Genomic DNA, 14,745 nt, shown 5'->3' with positions numbered 1-14,745 from the left:
CACTCACTCTTTCAGGAGCATGCACTTTGGGTTTAAAACATGCTGGCATCCGAGCAATGCAAACAATCTTGACGGGCTAACAGGACAGCAGAAATCGACAAGGCCAAACATCTGCCCCTGGCAACACATATACACTGCAGACAAGCATATGAGAGGAGCAAAACCCATGTAGGCCAAGTATGTGAAACACATGACATGCCACTGGATATAAAGGGGGGGGGGGGCGGGGAAGAGAGTGTGCTAAATGCATTTTGCACAGCAACTAGGATCACTTTTGAGTGATGACTTGGAAATTAAAAACATGTTCTGAAACAGATTTTGAGCTCATAAAGATGCATTTGAAATCGATTGACCACCTCTGTTTGGCAGTTATCACCTTTATTGGGAAATATTCTTGATAAATGTTTGAATAGGCCTATATCATTCACACCAAAGTCAGGGAAGGGGTTTCTACTTTGATTCCAACTTTGTTGGTTTGAGGGTAGGTGATGGGGGGGGGGGGGTGGTCTAGTATTTACCACAGAAATAAACTTCTTGTGTGTCCTGTATAACCTGGAAGATCTGATAATTAAATTTTATGATTTTTTTATATTTTTGGTACTAAGAGCACCAGTAATGTCAAGGTCATTTCAAGTCCACAAGGCATTTAATTGTGGAAAATTGTTGTCATCCCTCCACTCTCATGGTTCCTTTTCATTCTCTGAGCATTTCATTTCTTTTCATTTCATCTCATTTCATTTCACTCCATTTCATATCAATACTTTTAAATGTGATTTCATTCAGTTTAGAGAGAAATTAATCCAATTTAACAACACAAATTTGTTTTTCAATTTTGAGCCAGCTGAGTGGATGTTCAATTGCATCATAGACACCAATTTCAATTTCATTTTTTTGGCACAAACCATAGCATGTTAAATGTTCAAATTCCACAAATTTTAACAAGTTCTCAATGTTACTCAATGTATCTCACCATTTCCTCCCCCCCCCCCCCCACATATATTAACCATTTTCACTGTTCTTCTAACCCGTTGAGGACGGACTGATTTTGCTACAACACGCATTTCCCATAGACACATGCCCGAGTATACTCGGGACTCGTCCTCAACGGGTTAATAATATAATTTCAATCATTTCCATTTTCAAAGTTTCCATTTCAAAATCTTTTCTAATCATATCATATTTTGGGAGTGGGATTTCAATTTGGGCAAACTTTACAGTTGCTATGAAAATTCTGAGCCAGGAATATGTAGGCACAGCAATCTAGTGCAACACGCAGATAATCTGGAAGATATTGCCAATGCAAGCAAGAAGATCAGTGTCGCTGGAGTTTCCTAATCATTGGTGTCATCATCACTGCTATCCGTACTGAAGTTATCCTTGTCATCCGCTTTTGTCTCCAAACTACTCAGACGCCACATCCTGGCTCTCCAACCCCATCCTCTCCCTCCCCGCAAAACAACTGGGATGCAAATCCGAAGAATGCCAAACATTCTCCACCGCCAACTGACATAAAAGCACTCCATCAATGTGCTTGTATTTGTCAAACCGAGCAAGCAAAATAAAGCCGCCACATTCCCCCAGGGATCCCCATTCCTCCAGCATTCCTCCACAATCGGACGATGAGATCGGAATCCAGTCCTGCACTCATTGTGTCCAGCAGTGGCCTGGGGTTGGTTGACCAACATTCCCTTCTTATCCAGAAGATATTTCTTCAGAGCACGGCTGGACTTGAATATGACAAGTTCCATCACATCTCTCTTCTTCCTCTGAAACCCAATGATTCTTTTTTTTTTTTTCTGTGGTTGTATTATCGTAGACACGTACATACAATGTACAACTCCACTCAAGAGAATGAAATACTGAATTGCATTACAATTTAAAAAATAATAATATCCACGATAGTGAGGCATTTTCATTTATTAACTGTCACAGTTCATTTTATTACCTTTTATTACCTTAAAAAAAAAAAGATAGGAAATCAGACCCTTTTCTTTTTGTTGCAATAATTTTGTCACACATTCTGATCTCCAGTTGTCCTCCTTTTTTTAGGGGAGGGGGGAGGGGGGGGGGGAGGGGGGAGGGTGAGGATGGTTGCTACTGCAAGGAGGTACTGTAGAAGCTGTTGGCCATGCACCCAAAACAGGTTTGACTGCAGTTGAACAAGTCTTCATTGAAAGTATGGCATGAACTTGTTTCTCAACCATGGTCACACAGAAATTCCCATGCACTGTAGTGTAAATCACATAAACACTGTAGATTGCACGTGGGCCAAATATTTCTCCTTTTTTCCCCTGCAAAATTGCATCAACTGTCACAGACCACGAAAAGACCTAGGTATCAACGCCCTCTAGAGTAAAACAACAAAATACTTGACCGAGATACCGCTGCTGGGGTCAACTGAGTTTACTAGGTCGGCCCAGAGGTAAAAAAAGGATGGTCAGCTAACTCTCCCTATGACATATCAACCAAAGCAGGCAGGAAATCCAGCAGATAATAACTCATGAGGGACTGAGAAATGCTCCACCCTATTCTACATTGACCTGTGCACTACATCCTGTATTTCAGAGATGTAACTGTTACAGTCTTACTTCTTGTGACCTACACAATTTGACTCAAAGGGCATTGCTTGTCAACATACTTTAATTTTGGAGGGTTGAAGAGTACATAGGCAGGCATTCAGATTTCTACCGTGGTAAATGATCTAATTTCCTAATGCATTTTAATGAAAACCCTATGCATACTTCTACTTCTTTCTCAAAAGTTTTTAAACTAGATTAAAAAAAAAAAATCCCTGAAGCCTGCCCAAGTTGGGTGCAATGGCGACCAGATACACCATGAATTCAAAATCAAATACTCATTTTCTTTACAGGACCAGTTAACCTGAAGTCATAAAAATGTGGATTGAGAGAATGCAGCATATCAGTAGAACACATTAGTGAAAGTTTGAGTAAAATTGACAATCCATTCACAAGTTATGAATTTTTGAAGTTTCAGTTCCGCTATCGCTGGATGTGAAGACTACTACAGCTTGTGATGTCATATGTGGAACGATATTCAACATATTTTCACTTTTCACTAACTATGACAGATATAATATTCTCTGAAAACACATTGAGCTGTGAAATCCTAAGACTGTCTCCTTTTTGTCCTGGCTGTCACTATTCAGTTTGTTTGACTTTTTATGATATATCATCTCATCATCTTGAACGTGGTGTGGTGTGCCCTGTAAGTGCCTGACTTGAGTTGGATACAGGAGAATCCAAACTATGCTCCTACCCCTTCAGGTTTTCTGTGGAAGGTATTCCAGGGGAAATGCGGTGAAGATAAGGCTGAGAACAGTTTCAGGGGAGAAAATGTTGGGTATGCCGTTACGGCCAGTATATCTTCTTCAGCATGACCAGCTTGTCAGCATTCCTTTTGCACAAATGCCTTCATACGCTGTACAGTGGGCTGGGATAAAGTCCTGGCATGTGATAACGACCAATGATATTGTGAGAAAGTTGTCGTACTGAGCCCATCCCATTGCAGACTCCCAGCGCTAGCGCATAATAATTGTGTTCTTGGTCACATTCATCAATATTGCCATGGTAATAGCCTGTTATGGATTGGATGCTTTTCAACTGGACAACTTCCCAAAAAAGAACATTAGGGGAATGTCAAACACCTCACCATAAACAGAACAGGATCACATGACTGTTACAATTATTTCAATAATAATAATAATATTATTGATAATAATAATAATAGTGATAATAACAATAATAATAATAATAATAACAATAACAATAACAATAATAAGACAAAGAAGAAGAGAATATATATTTAGAATAAAAGTCGGTAATCATATAGCACAGTTTCCACTGGATACAGGGTGCTTTGAGATGTCATCCCTGGGTCAGCAGTGGAGTTGAAATATGAACAAACTACAACGCAGTGAGAGTGACAAGTGCAATGAGTTGTGGCTTTTCAGGATAGACATTTTTCCCATTTTTATACTGTAACATGATAATGATTAGAGAGAATCATTACAATGATGATGACAGTGATGACAATTAATGTGAATATCATCACCATCATTATCGCTTTATGATCACAAATTTCATATTTGTGACCCTGCACCACACAACCGACAAAAAGTTGCCAGACATGGATTTTCAGTTAGGGGCAGATCCTGGAAGAGCAGAGTTTAAGTTTTAAAATGATGTATAACTGAATTCAAATGGACTCTCTTTACCTATCTAAATATTGGAAAGAAAGAACACACTCTGGAAAAGAGTGTATTGAGAAAAGAGGACCTGAAGTATAGCGCCTATTCAAGCACGGATCTTACAAGTTGTGCTATGTGCAATGAATGGGACAAAACACAAGATGTAAAACTCCCTCGCAACAATGAAAGGATTATCAGATTAAGAAATTGACCATGCTCTATTAACTCATTCTATCCATGACTTACAAACAAAGCAATAGCATCCTCCTTTCCAAAGTTATCAGGGTTCAAGCTGAAAGAGTGTGTACAGTAAAAGGTTTCTAAGAAATGAAAAGAGGCCTCTACAAAATACTGCATCACACTATTCTACAAAAAAAAAAAAAGTTCCAGAAAAACAGCTAAATATCCCATTTGTTTGCAATATGATCCCAAAGTTTAGAATTACATAGAATTGCTCTTTCAGAAAATTATTTTGAGTCATCACATAAAATCAGGGCATTCAACCTTTTGTTGGTTTTGTGATGTATGGTCACATTACAATATCACTTTATATATTAATGACTGATTGCTAAATACTAGAAAGTAATAATGTTTTCTCCACAGCTACCTAAATTCGCAAAGTTATTTTGAACTGGTGCAGGATGTTTAAGAGGCCTTACATCCTAGAAAATCTACGACATTGTTTTTCAGTCAGTGTATTCTAAAGCTTAGCTGTGTATTTTAACCCATTGAGGACGAGTCCCGAGTATACTCGGGCAAGTGTCTATGGGAAATGCGTGTTGTAGCAAAATCAAACCGTCCTCAATGGGTTAAGTAATGACAGGACCTGAGCAACATTTGATAGAGATCCAATTTCCCTGTGTGATGAATTACGGGTGTAGGAAGCAGAGAAGAACCCATAAAACACTCCAAGAATGCAGGGTAAAGTCATTATTGTGATTGTTAAAAGCATACACCTTCAATATCTGGGAGCAGCTAATGAAAACAACCAAATTCCATTTGTAGGGCAAGCATGCACAGGTAGAGAGGGTCTTTGGGATGAGTTATGGGTTCAGGAAGTCTGCAGACAATCACGGAGGACAAATCAAAATCGGTGTCATTCCGATGATAGCACGAAATTTTTACATCTGGGAACAGATATGGAAACGATCACATTCATTCTGCGGGGCATGAATACAACCCGACCCATTCTGGCGCGGGAGACCAGGAACTCTCAGTGGTGTCTCCCAATAAACGTGAGCCACCCATGTGCCTAGCAACCGTCGTCATCACCTCCCTTGTTTCGTCAGCATCTTCCGTCATCCCTTCCCGTCTCCCTCCCCCTCTTTAAATCCTCCCCCCCTCCCTCCCTGTCTTCCGTTTCTCTCTCTCCTTGTCCCTCTCCCTCTCTCCTTCTCATTCTCTTTCTCTCTCCCTCTCTCGGTCACTCTTTCCTTTTTCCTCCTCCTCCAAGTCCTCCGCCCCACCCTCTTCTCCCATCATAATATTCACTTCCAGAGCATCTGTGGTATGTTCCTCCTACGTGGGCATTTGATGTCTGTGACTCCACAACTATGCGCATCCTCTCCACTGCCCCATCACCCCCCTCGCCTACCAAGAAGACATACCTCGCGACGATAACACCCACATTGCACTTGCCTCTCATTCATGGATGAATGGATGATAGGCTTTTTAGAGGTGGGGCTGGAGGGAGGGGCAGGGGATGGGGAGGGGAGAGGAGAGAGAGGGCATTGGTAGACAATGGAATGGGGTGGGGTACAGGTGGTGGTGGGAGATGCTTGGCAAAATGAAGGTAATTGGGGAGGGACGTAAAAAGAATGATTGAGGACTATCAAAAATGTTTTTTAGTGATTACGATCATGCAAAAGTCACAGATATTGAACATCAAACAAATTGATGTTCACAATCTATATATTTTTTTTTTGTTGACTGATTATGATCATGCAAGAGTCATTGATACTGAATATCATTCGCATTAATACTTGGGCATTTCATATTTTCTATGAAATATAGAAGGTTGGAAGCAAAGGTTTGGTGGTTTAATGAAGAAATTTGCCGAGACAACACAAATGCTATGGTATCAAATGGAGCTAACCCCTGTGGTAGCTACAATTTGGAACCACACGAGATACTCATTTTGAGTAGGGAGATGGAAAGAGATTCCCCCTCCCTGGTTTGAAAGTCGAAAGCTCCAGCCACTTCCTTTCACAATGCTGCACAAGACGAGGCAACTACCTTCCGCGCTGCCACCTTGAACCCAGGTGGATATCACACTACGAACCTGCCCAGTGCTGGTTTCCCTATCGATCCAGCTCAACACTATCCATCATAGTGCCACCCTTGCGACATTCTGAGCAACCCTTCGCTAATTCACATCTATGTGGCCAGCCACAACACCCCTCCCCCACCCCACCCCCCCCCCCCCCCCCACCATTTCTCCATCCCCTCTCCTTCCTATATCTCACACTCAAACATATGCACACTGCACTGGAGTCGCCATATAAATAAAATAAATAAACTCCATCAGTCCTGGAATGCACATTAACTTCACTATCACATGATGTAAAATTCTATACATTGTAACATGTGACAACACAACAAATATTTGTGACTTGTTAAATCCATTTTCTAAATTTAAGTGAAAAGAAGTCTACTAAAAATTCAATTCGCAAAATTTGCCTCCATTTGCAACACATCAGTTTCAATAAAGCCACAAATACAAGAATAGTAATTTCTGAAATAACAACTAAAAACCATAATGTATAATAAAGAGATTACTTCTTCTCATTTTTCTCATTGTTAAACTTTGCATTTCACGTCATAATTGTCATTGTAATTACATATGTACAGTCATATCATATTCTGGTATGTCTGTGGCACATGTTCTATTAAACTACAGTTGTACTTCTGTTCTTCTCATTACCCTTTTTGATATCCATCTCAAAACATGTTTGTATTATTCCACATCCATCTGATGAGTCAAGTTCCCCTATTCCTGCCTGCTTTTCCTCTCATCTTCCTTCACTTTAGATTCTTAGATAGTTCACTTAGATTTCCTTTTCAGTCTTCTTGGATGTTTGATTTCATGTTTTCACTTGTTTTCTATGAAAATGTTTGATTTGCTATCAAGTCTGTTTTTCTGTTTGTCTGTTCCGCTCGCTGGCAAAATGCCTGTCTGCTTTTGCGTCACTCCCATCTGACAGTGTCAATATGCGTGTGTGCATACAGTATGTATGTGCGTAACTATGTGCGTGTGTATGTGTGTGCATGCGTGCGTGTGCATGTACAAATGTGTGTGTGTGTGTGTGTGTGTGTGTGCGTGCGTGTGTGTGCATCCATCTGTTCCGTCCTTTGTTAGTCTTGTGTCACTCTCCTCCGGTCGCCGCCATCCATTCTGTCCCCACTTGGGAATCGGGAACATCCCTGGAATGCCTGACGTCTGATTTATGATGGAGCATAAACAGCGGAAAAGAAAAAGGGGGGGGGGGGGGGCTCAGAAACACCACACATGTGTAGCGTAGCCGGCTTGTAAGCCAGCCGTTACGCGCCGACTGCATTCTTCAGTCGACGTGCACTCGCCATGCTGGGACAGCGTAGAGAAGTCGTGACATGCATAATGTTGCCTCTATCAACAAACTTTATGTAACCATCAAAGTCAGAAAGACATAGATCTTGGAATACCGCAGTGATCAGATATTAATGCACGATGCCTAAATGTTACTTCCAAACAATCATAACGGTTATCAACTGACCTGAAAGACATGCAATGTCGCATTCCAGTGGATTTATGCAACCCCAAGAATCAATCACACCCTTGGCTATGTATCATTTGCACACAATGGCTGAAAGCAAGCCACAGTGTGATGTAACTTCACATTCTGCAACTACCCACACCATAAAGGGCAATGCCATTTAAAATACAAAATTACTATGGCACCCTGAGAAATATGAAACATCCATTCAGACTGTTTCTTAAAACATTACAGTCATGTTCCAACAATAATGAAGTCATGCACTGATAATCATGATAAATAAATGAAAATAAATGACAAACAATGGCACAACATGCTTTACATACATGCAATTTATAAACAAAATATCTATGAATGGTTCATTCAAAATATTAACTGTAAAATATACAAGCCTGTTTACTTATATAATGTAGTATAATGGATTAGTATCACAAGATGCAATGGAATATACAATGTACCAAGGGTGACAAAACTTTTTGTAGTGATGCTTGGGAAGGGCTCATGCAGTAGAAGGGGCCATACTGATGTCCACTGGTGGGTGGGAAGGTCTTGGAGACATGCACGACATCTATCCTGGGCCGGACAAATCTTACATGCAGAGCAGTCCTACCTTCCTCGGCTGCTGTCACAGCTAGTCTGCGTGGACAGTCTCTTCATGGAATGCTGATAGGATCCAAAGCTGGAAGCCCGGCTGTGGTCGACCATAGAGCTCTCCTTCCTCGATTTGTACTCCCGGCCTGAGAGGCTCTGAAACGGCGTGCGCTTAAATCCGGGATAGCTGGGAGGGGGAGTCCCTTTCTCGAGGTCCGACATCATGGAAGACAATGACATTGGAGATGGAACACGTCCTCGACTCCTCGTGCCAGGACTGGACTCAAGGTCTGAAAACACTGAAGAATCACGCGATCCAAACACTCCACGACTGCTCCGGCTAGTGGAGAAGTCAAAATCGGACATCATGGAGAGGGGAGATGCCGCTCGCGGAGTGCCTGTCGGTGTGTTGTCAAAGGTGTGCGCAAAACGGGAATGCCCTGGGTAGTCAGGCGGAGATTTCAGTCTCCTCTCCCGCAGACCGCTAAGTTGAGGGGCACTGTTCTCACGATGCAGCATCAGCTCACTTTTCTGCTGTGAACAAGAGGGTTCTTCTTTGGCACTTGGTAACAATAGGTCGGCAGGTTGGCGGGCATAGAGGTTCCCACTTCGATATTCCTTCATCAGGTTATCAATGATACTTGATCCTTTCCCAGATTTCAGCGCCGCAGCGGCAGCTTCCATGTAGTTTGTTGGTTCGCCCGGCATGCGCTTTGGCGGCAGCATTTCTGATTTCATATCATCATTGGACATGCTCCTGTACTGTCTAGTCCTAGCAAAGGCAGGATGGTCAGCGGAAAGAGTGCAGGAGCCAGAGTTCAGGCCATCCATGCTCCTGGAGCTGCTGTTGACGTGTCCGACGCCGAGGTGTGTGGAGCGTGAGCTCAGTGCAGGGGAGCCCACTCCGCCACTGCGGCTGATGCCCTGCACGAGCTCATCGCTTCGGTTCTGCTTGTGAAACATGCCACCTTCTCTTCTGCGAGGCTCGTCACCTCCCCTTGCCTGGTGGAGAACCACTGGCTGGGTGGGACCGCTGGCAGACAAGGTCACCGATGGAGGTCCCTGTCCTCGACTTCTCGCCTCCTGTGTGGGACTCGTCATGTCCTACGTGCCCCACTACTTGCAACGCACATACTGAATGCTGAGTCAAAATGACTGAAGGACTCGAGGAGTTTAAAGCAGTACAATCAAGTCCTGGGCTTTGTATTTCACACACTGCCAGCACCGATCCTTCTCACAGCAAAGTAATGTGGCCACTGACGAGCTGTGGCTGAACTCTGAAGTAGCAAAACAAAGCAATCTCAACAACTTTCCAGGCTTTCTCCTCTCTTCACCGTTTTTCTCCCGACTCAGGAATTTTAACACATTTCCCAGCTGTTCGCGAGCAAAATTTCTCCCAACAAAGAAGCCGAAGACGCATCCTTTAATCCTGGGAAACTACAGGCAGAAGACAAGGTGACAGATATCAAAACTGGTGATTGTGAAAATGTGACTTTTTGTGGATATGAAATCAGAAATATCACATGCTCACAATTAAGCCCAGTCATTCCAGTAAACAATAAATATAGACACATGTACATTGTACGTACACATTACAGACAAGTATACTGAAACCTCCTCACACTTGTGCTTACTTCTGCAAAAAAAAAAAGAAAAAAAATCTTCTCAACATTTTCGAGAGCAACATCTGAGATACCCATTAACCCTGGGTGACTTGGGTGTATCAAGATTAGTTCGATGCAGCCTTGAATTTCTTTCTTTTTTCTATTTGACCCTCATAAGTTTGTCCTTATTCTAATTCCCAAAACTGTGTGGAAAACTAATCTACAGGAGAACTCCCAAGTCCAAGTGAAGAAAACAGATAGTCTACTCTCATAACCTTGTACACAGGTGTCACTTGGCTGCCACAGCAGGCAACATAAAAACATAATTCTTTTGCTTGTGCAACTTTCAGGAATATACTGCACTCGGCATATCTTTCATACAAATTTCTCCAAAAAACTCATCACCTACAGTATGAAGGCCTACAGTATTTAAAAGAAAGTTATTCCAGAGATATTATTTTTCTTACATCTATACAGCTACATGTGAAAGTGTTAGTGACCCATTGCCATTAAATCTGTCAATGAAGTTGCCGAACATTACATTTCTGATTTAAAAAGCAAACAAATAAATAATCCTATTCTTCAGACTCCAAGCTTTCCAATGATGCAAAAATGTTACCAAGTTAATATCAAGGTAGAAAAGCCTGCTATCATGGCATCAGAAAATATGCTTGGAAAAAAAGGCTTTGAACCTGCATTATAGTCTAATGTGCAATAGATCAGGCATTTGAAGAACAAAGCAGATTCATCTAAAACACACATCATTAGCAAAAATACAATTTCAAAAACATCTTACAGACTCTGAACTTTGACAGGTCAGGTTGTGGTTAGGCTATCAAACTTTTGAGTCTGAACAAATATCAAATTTCTCTTTCCCCCCCCCCCCCCCCAAATGATTGATTTTGCAGTTTTCTCAAGTTAAGCTCCTTGTGATGACTTTTAGCAATGCAATAGAGTGACAGGTCACAAATGCTTGCTGTTATAAAGCAGAAGTATCAGCCATCAAGAAAATGCTGGCAAGACCTTTGGAAATGTGAAAATTCAGAGGCACACGTCTTTCATTTACTTTTTTGGTACTGATACACAATGTGTACAAAAAGTTAAAGCTTCCTAGTTTACTCAAAAAAACATACCATACATACAATGTACTTTCATAAATTCAATTTCATTCATTTTGGCCCACATGAACACATTCTTTTTTTTTTTCTTATAGGTAAACGATCAAGTAATTTTCTTCTCTTAACTTGGCACAAAAAAAAAATAATAAAAATAAAATTACAACTGTAGCAAACATGTGGACAAACACAAACAACCTAACAAAACAACTATACAGCAGATCAGTTCACATCCAAACTGACTCTGGTAAAATACTGAGAATGTTGGAGTCACTTCCATAATATGTTGACTCTCAACTTGCAATGACATACAATGGACACTCAAATATAACATTGTGGTCACATAGTATGACAGTGTCATCACAGATGTACTTTAAGTTGTAGAATATCAATTGGGTTTGTGTTTGTTTTGTTTTGTTTTGCTGCACAACAACTCATTAAATTTCATTCATTTCCATTTTTTTTATTTCTCCACTAAATATGTGTCTTTCCGAAATCTACTAGATGTACATGTACAACCTACACTTGTACGATGTATTGCACTTCCTCTGAGAAATCAGTTCACTTTTTAAATGAATTTTGTAATGAATGGGAGAAATGAAGACTTGAAGTCTTCTTGGTTACATAAGGTGAGGAAAATGTTACACATATCCAACAACTGTACGTGGATGCAAAAAAAAAAAAAAAAAAATGGTATTGATTAATACACTGCCCACAGCATTGACCACCGTTAGTGGCATAATACATACAGAAATGCTTCCAGACATCTTTTTTTGTTGTAAATATTGATTAATTACTACTTGAACTATTAGATGCTCAGACCTGGAACTATTCAGAAACAGAGACATAAAAAAAAAATAATAATATTGATGGCATCTACTCTAAAACACTGGCAATGTGGATTTAAAAAAAGAGCATAGAGTAAACTGAAATGAAATAGACATGATGATGGCTATAGTCAGTAATCCTTGTGAGAATGAAATTGATAATATTGCTAAACTGACAAATTCTCTTTTTCATACATTGTACAATACAAATGCAGCTCCACTGGTATCTTGCAAAATTAGAAGTCTTAATTTACAGGAATGTATCTATGCTGCCAAAAATACAAAACCCAAAGCAAACAGAAATTAACAAGGAATTTGACCGATTACCTTTTGCCATCATAAATGTCAGTCGATGCATGTGTTATGTGTCAAGAATGTCCAACGTCAATCCCTATGAGTGGGCCTACAGCTAGCAAGCTCCGTCACGATAAGTGGGGAGAGATCACTTCATCCGAGCCGGGGCTTGCCCAGTGCCAGTAGTGATTGCACACTCTTACCCATGGAGCTGCTGAAGCTCCCTGCTCTTACGCTCGGAAATCCTCATGCCACAGAGTCGACTGGCACATAACCCCACGAGGGTACGAAAGTTGAGAGATAGTGAGATGGGCAGAGCCAGAGGGGGAGAGACAGAGAAAGAGGAGAGACAAGGGGGGAGGGAGACAAGGAGGAGAGATACATCCATCTCTCACAATCTCTCTCCAACTCATCTTCCTCCTCCATCAGCTTGCATACTTTGTCCCATCACCCAGCTTTTTTCCTCCTCACTCCCCCATCTTCATCTCCCCCTCCCCCCCCCCATCCCCCCACAGCTGTACCTTACCCCTCATCCCTTCCAATCCCCCCATCATCCATCTATCTCATTTTGTCTCTGATTTAATTCATCCACTTTATGTGTGATGTATGGAAATCATTTTCTTCAATTCATATACATTATCAAATGTGTTTCCCTCATATTACAAATTGTCATCAGTTTGAAATCAAATAATTCGAATTTAAGAGAAACCAATTTGTATGCTCCATCTTAACCACACAGATGAATAAGTGGTCCTGTCCATGAATGCTTATTAAAGAATCACTGCAATAATGGCAAGAAGTACCTTTATCTTTAGTCTGCTTGTCTGTTTTTAGCGAATTCCACCTCGTAAATAATGTTCCTGTTTCCCCCTTTATCCATCCATATATCCATCTCTCCCCCTTTCTTTTTCTGAGTCTCTGTATATCTCTCGCTCTCTTCCCCCCTCCGTGGCAACTGCTTTGACATTCGTCTCGCCGTATCTGCAAGAGGAGATGCCTGAAATAGTCCCTACATACCAGGCCTAGAAACAGAAGACCTTGATAACTCTTGTGGAATCCTTCCACTGCCCACGATCAGTGAGGCATCGTGAAATAGTGCCACTGTGAAATACCGTCCAATTTGGCAGATTCACAACTCAACATGAGGCGATGAACGAGCCACATTGGGGGAAAATACATCAATACAGAAGAAGGACCTCAATTCAAATTCATAACTGGATGTAGATAATACAATTTTATCAATTAAAAAAAAAATATTAATGTGACGATTTGAATGCAAAGTACATGGCTAAATGTGCACTTGATTTTAACTTTAATACACAAGCACACATCAATTTCATGTCCCGTCACCTAAATGCAGTACAAACTTATTTATCCTACTGAAATGTTCACACCTTGGCAAATCATCACATCTATTGCGTTTTAATAGATCATAACTCGGAATCTTGATGGCTTGTAGCTCCATTGTCTGAACAGAATATCCAGCATTTCCTCAATAAATAGCTAATTCTGGGCATAACAAAATGCCCTCTACCATATATTTCAGAACATAATCCCCAGGTCACTCCGTCTGGCAGATGCTACTTTATGTCCAGCAGGAAACTTGACCATCAAAACATGGAAATCAATAAGCATCAACTAATTTCCTAGTCTTGAAGTACAATTGTACATATACAGTTTGCCATGGAAATTAAAACAAAATGCTCTTGAAAGAAGAGCTGTGATCTGTAGTGGTGTACTACTCCCTATTAAAGCAGACAGAATTTTATCCTTGAGCTGTCTGGAGGACAGTTTTCATTTTTCTTCCCCCCCCCCCCTCCCCGATCTTGACCAAGAACAGCTGGGCCACAGAATTTCTTGACTCTCACCTCTTCAAACAAAAGTCCGCTGACAGAATTTGACTTGCCAGTATGTGGAATTCCCACCCCTCCAGAAAGAGGACCGCAGAATTCGGCTGAGCTTTTGGATCCACAGCATTTCTCAATATCAAAGGCCAGCCTTTGACTTCCATTAAGTTCAAGCAAGTACCCATTTGTATTTACTGAAACAAAAGCCCCATGCAGTTTTATTTTCCCCAGCTATACAACTCAGAATCGTAACACCTCAGAGACTAGCAGTTAATAGCATTTAGGTCCTACAGCAAAAGTCAAAATCAGACTTCAAATAAGAAAGCTAAAGGAATGTTCCCATTTCACATACAAACTACATGTACATGTATATACTACCTGATTATTGCATACTGTAGGATGCAAGTTTATGAATTTAGATACTCAATGTATACTACCTGATTATGGCATAGGATGCAAGTACGCCTATTACCCCCCCCCCCCCCATTGGTTTATTGAGAAATAGGCC

General features: G+C 41.0%; 1 protein-coding gene across 1 annotated transcript in view; it reads right to left on the bottom strand.

Moving 5' to 3' along the window:
• LOC140244642 (uncharacterized) overlaps positions 1–9,651 on the bottom strand; it is a 37,122-nt gene extending 27,471 nt beyond the window's left edge. Inside the window, exon 1 of the mRNA XM_072324261.1 lies at positions 8,570–9,651. Within this exon, the coding sequence (XP_072180362.1) occupies positions 8,570–9,651 (1,082 nt within the window). The remainder of the gene's footprint in view (positions 1–8,569) is intronic.
• Positions 9,652–14,745: the final 5,094 nt, after the last annotated feature.

Source organism: Diadema setosum, chromosome 21 (genome assembly GCF_964275005.1).
Source record: "Diadema setosum chromosome 21, eeDiaSeto1, whole genome shotgun sequence".
Classification (NCBI taxonomy): Eukaryota; Metazoa; Echinodermata; class Echinoidea; order Diadematoida; family Diadematidae; genus Diadema; species Diadema setosum.
Note: the sequence above shows the minus strand (reverse complement) of the source record. Positions and strands in the feature narration are given on the sequence as shown.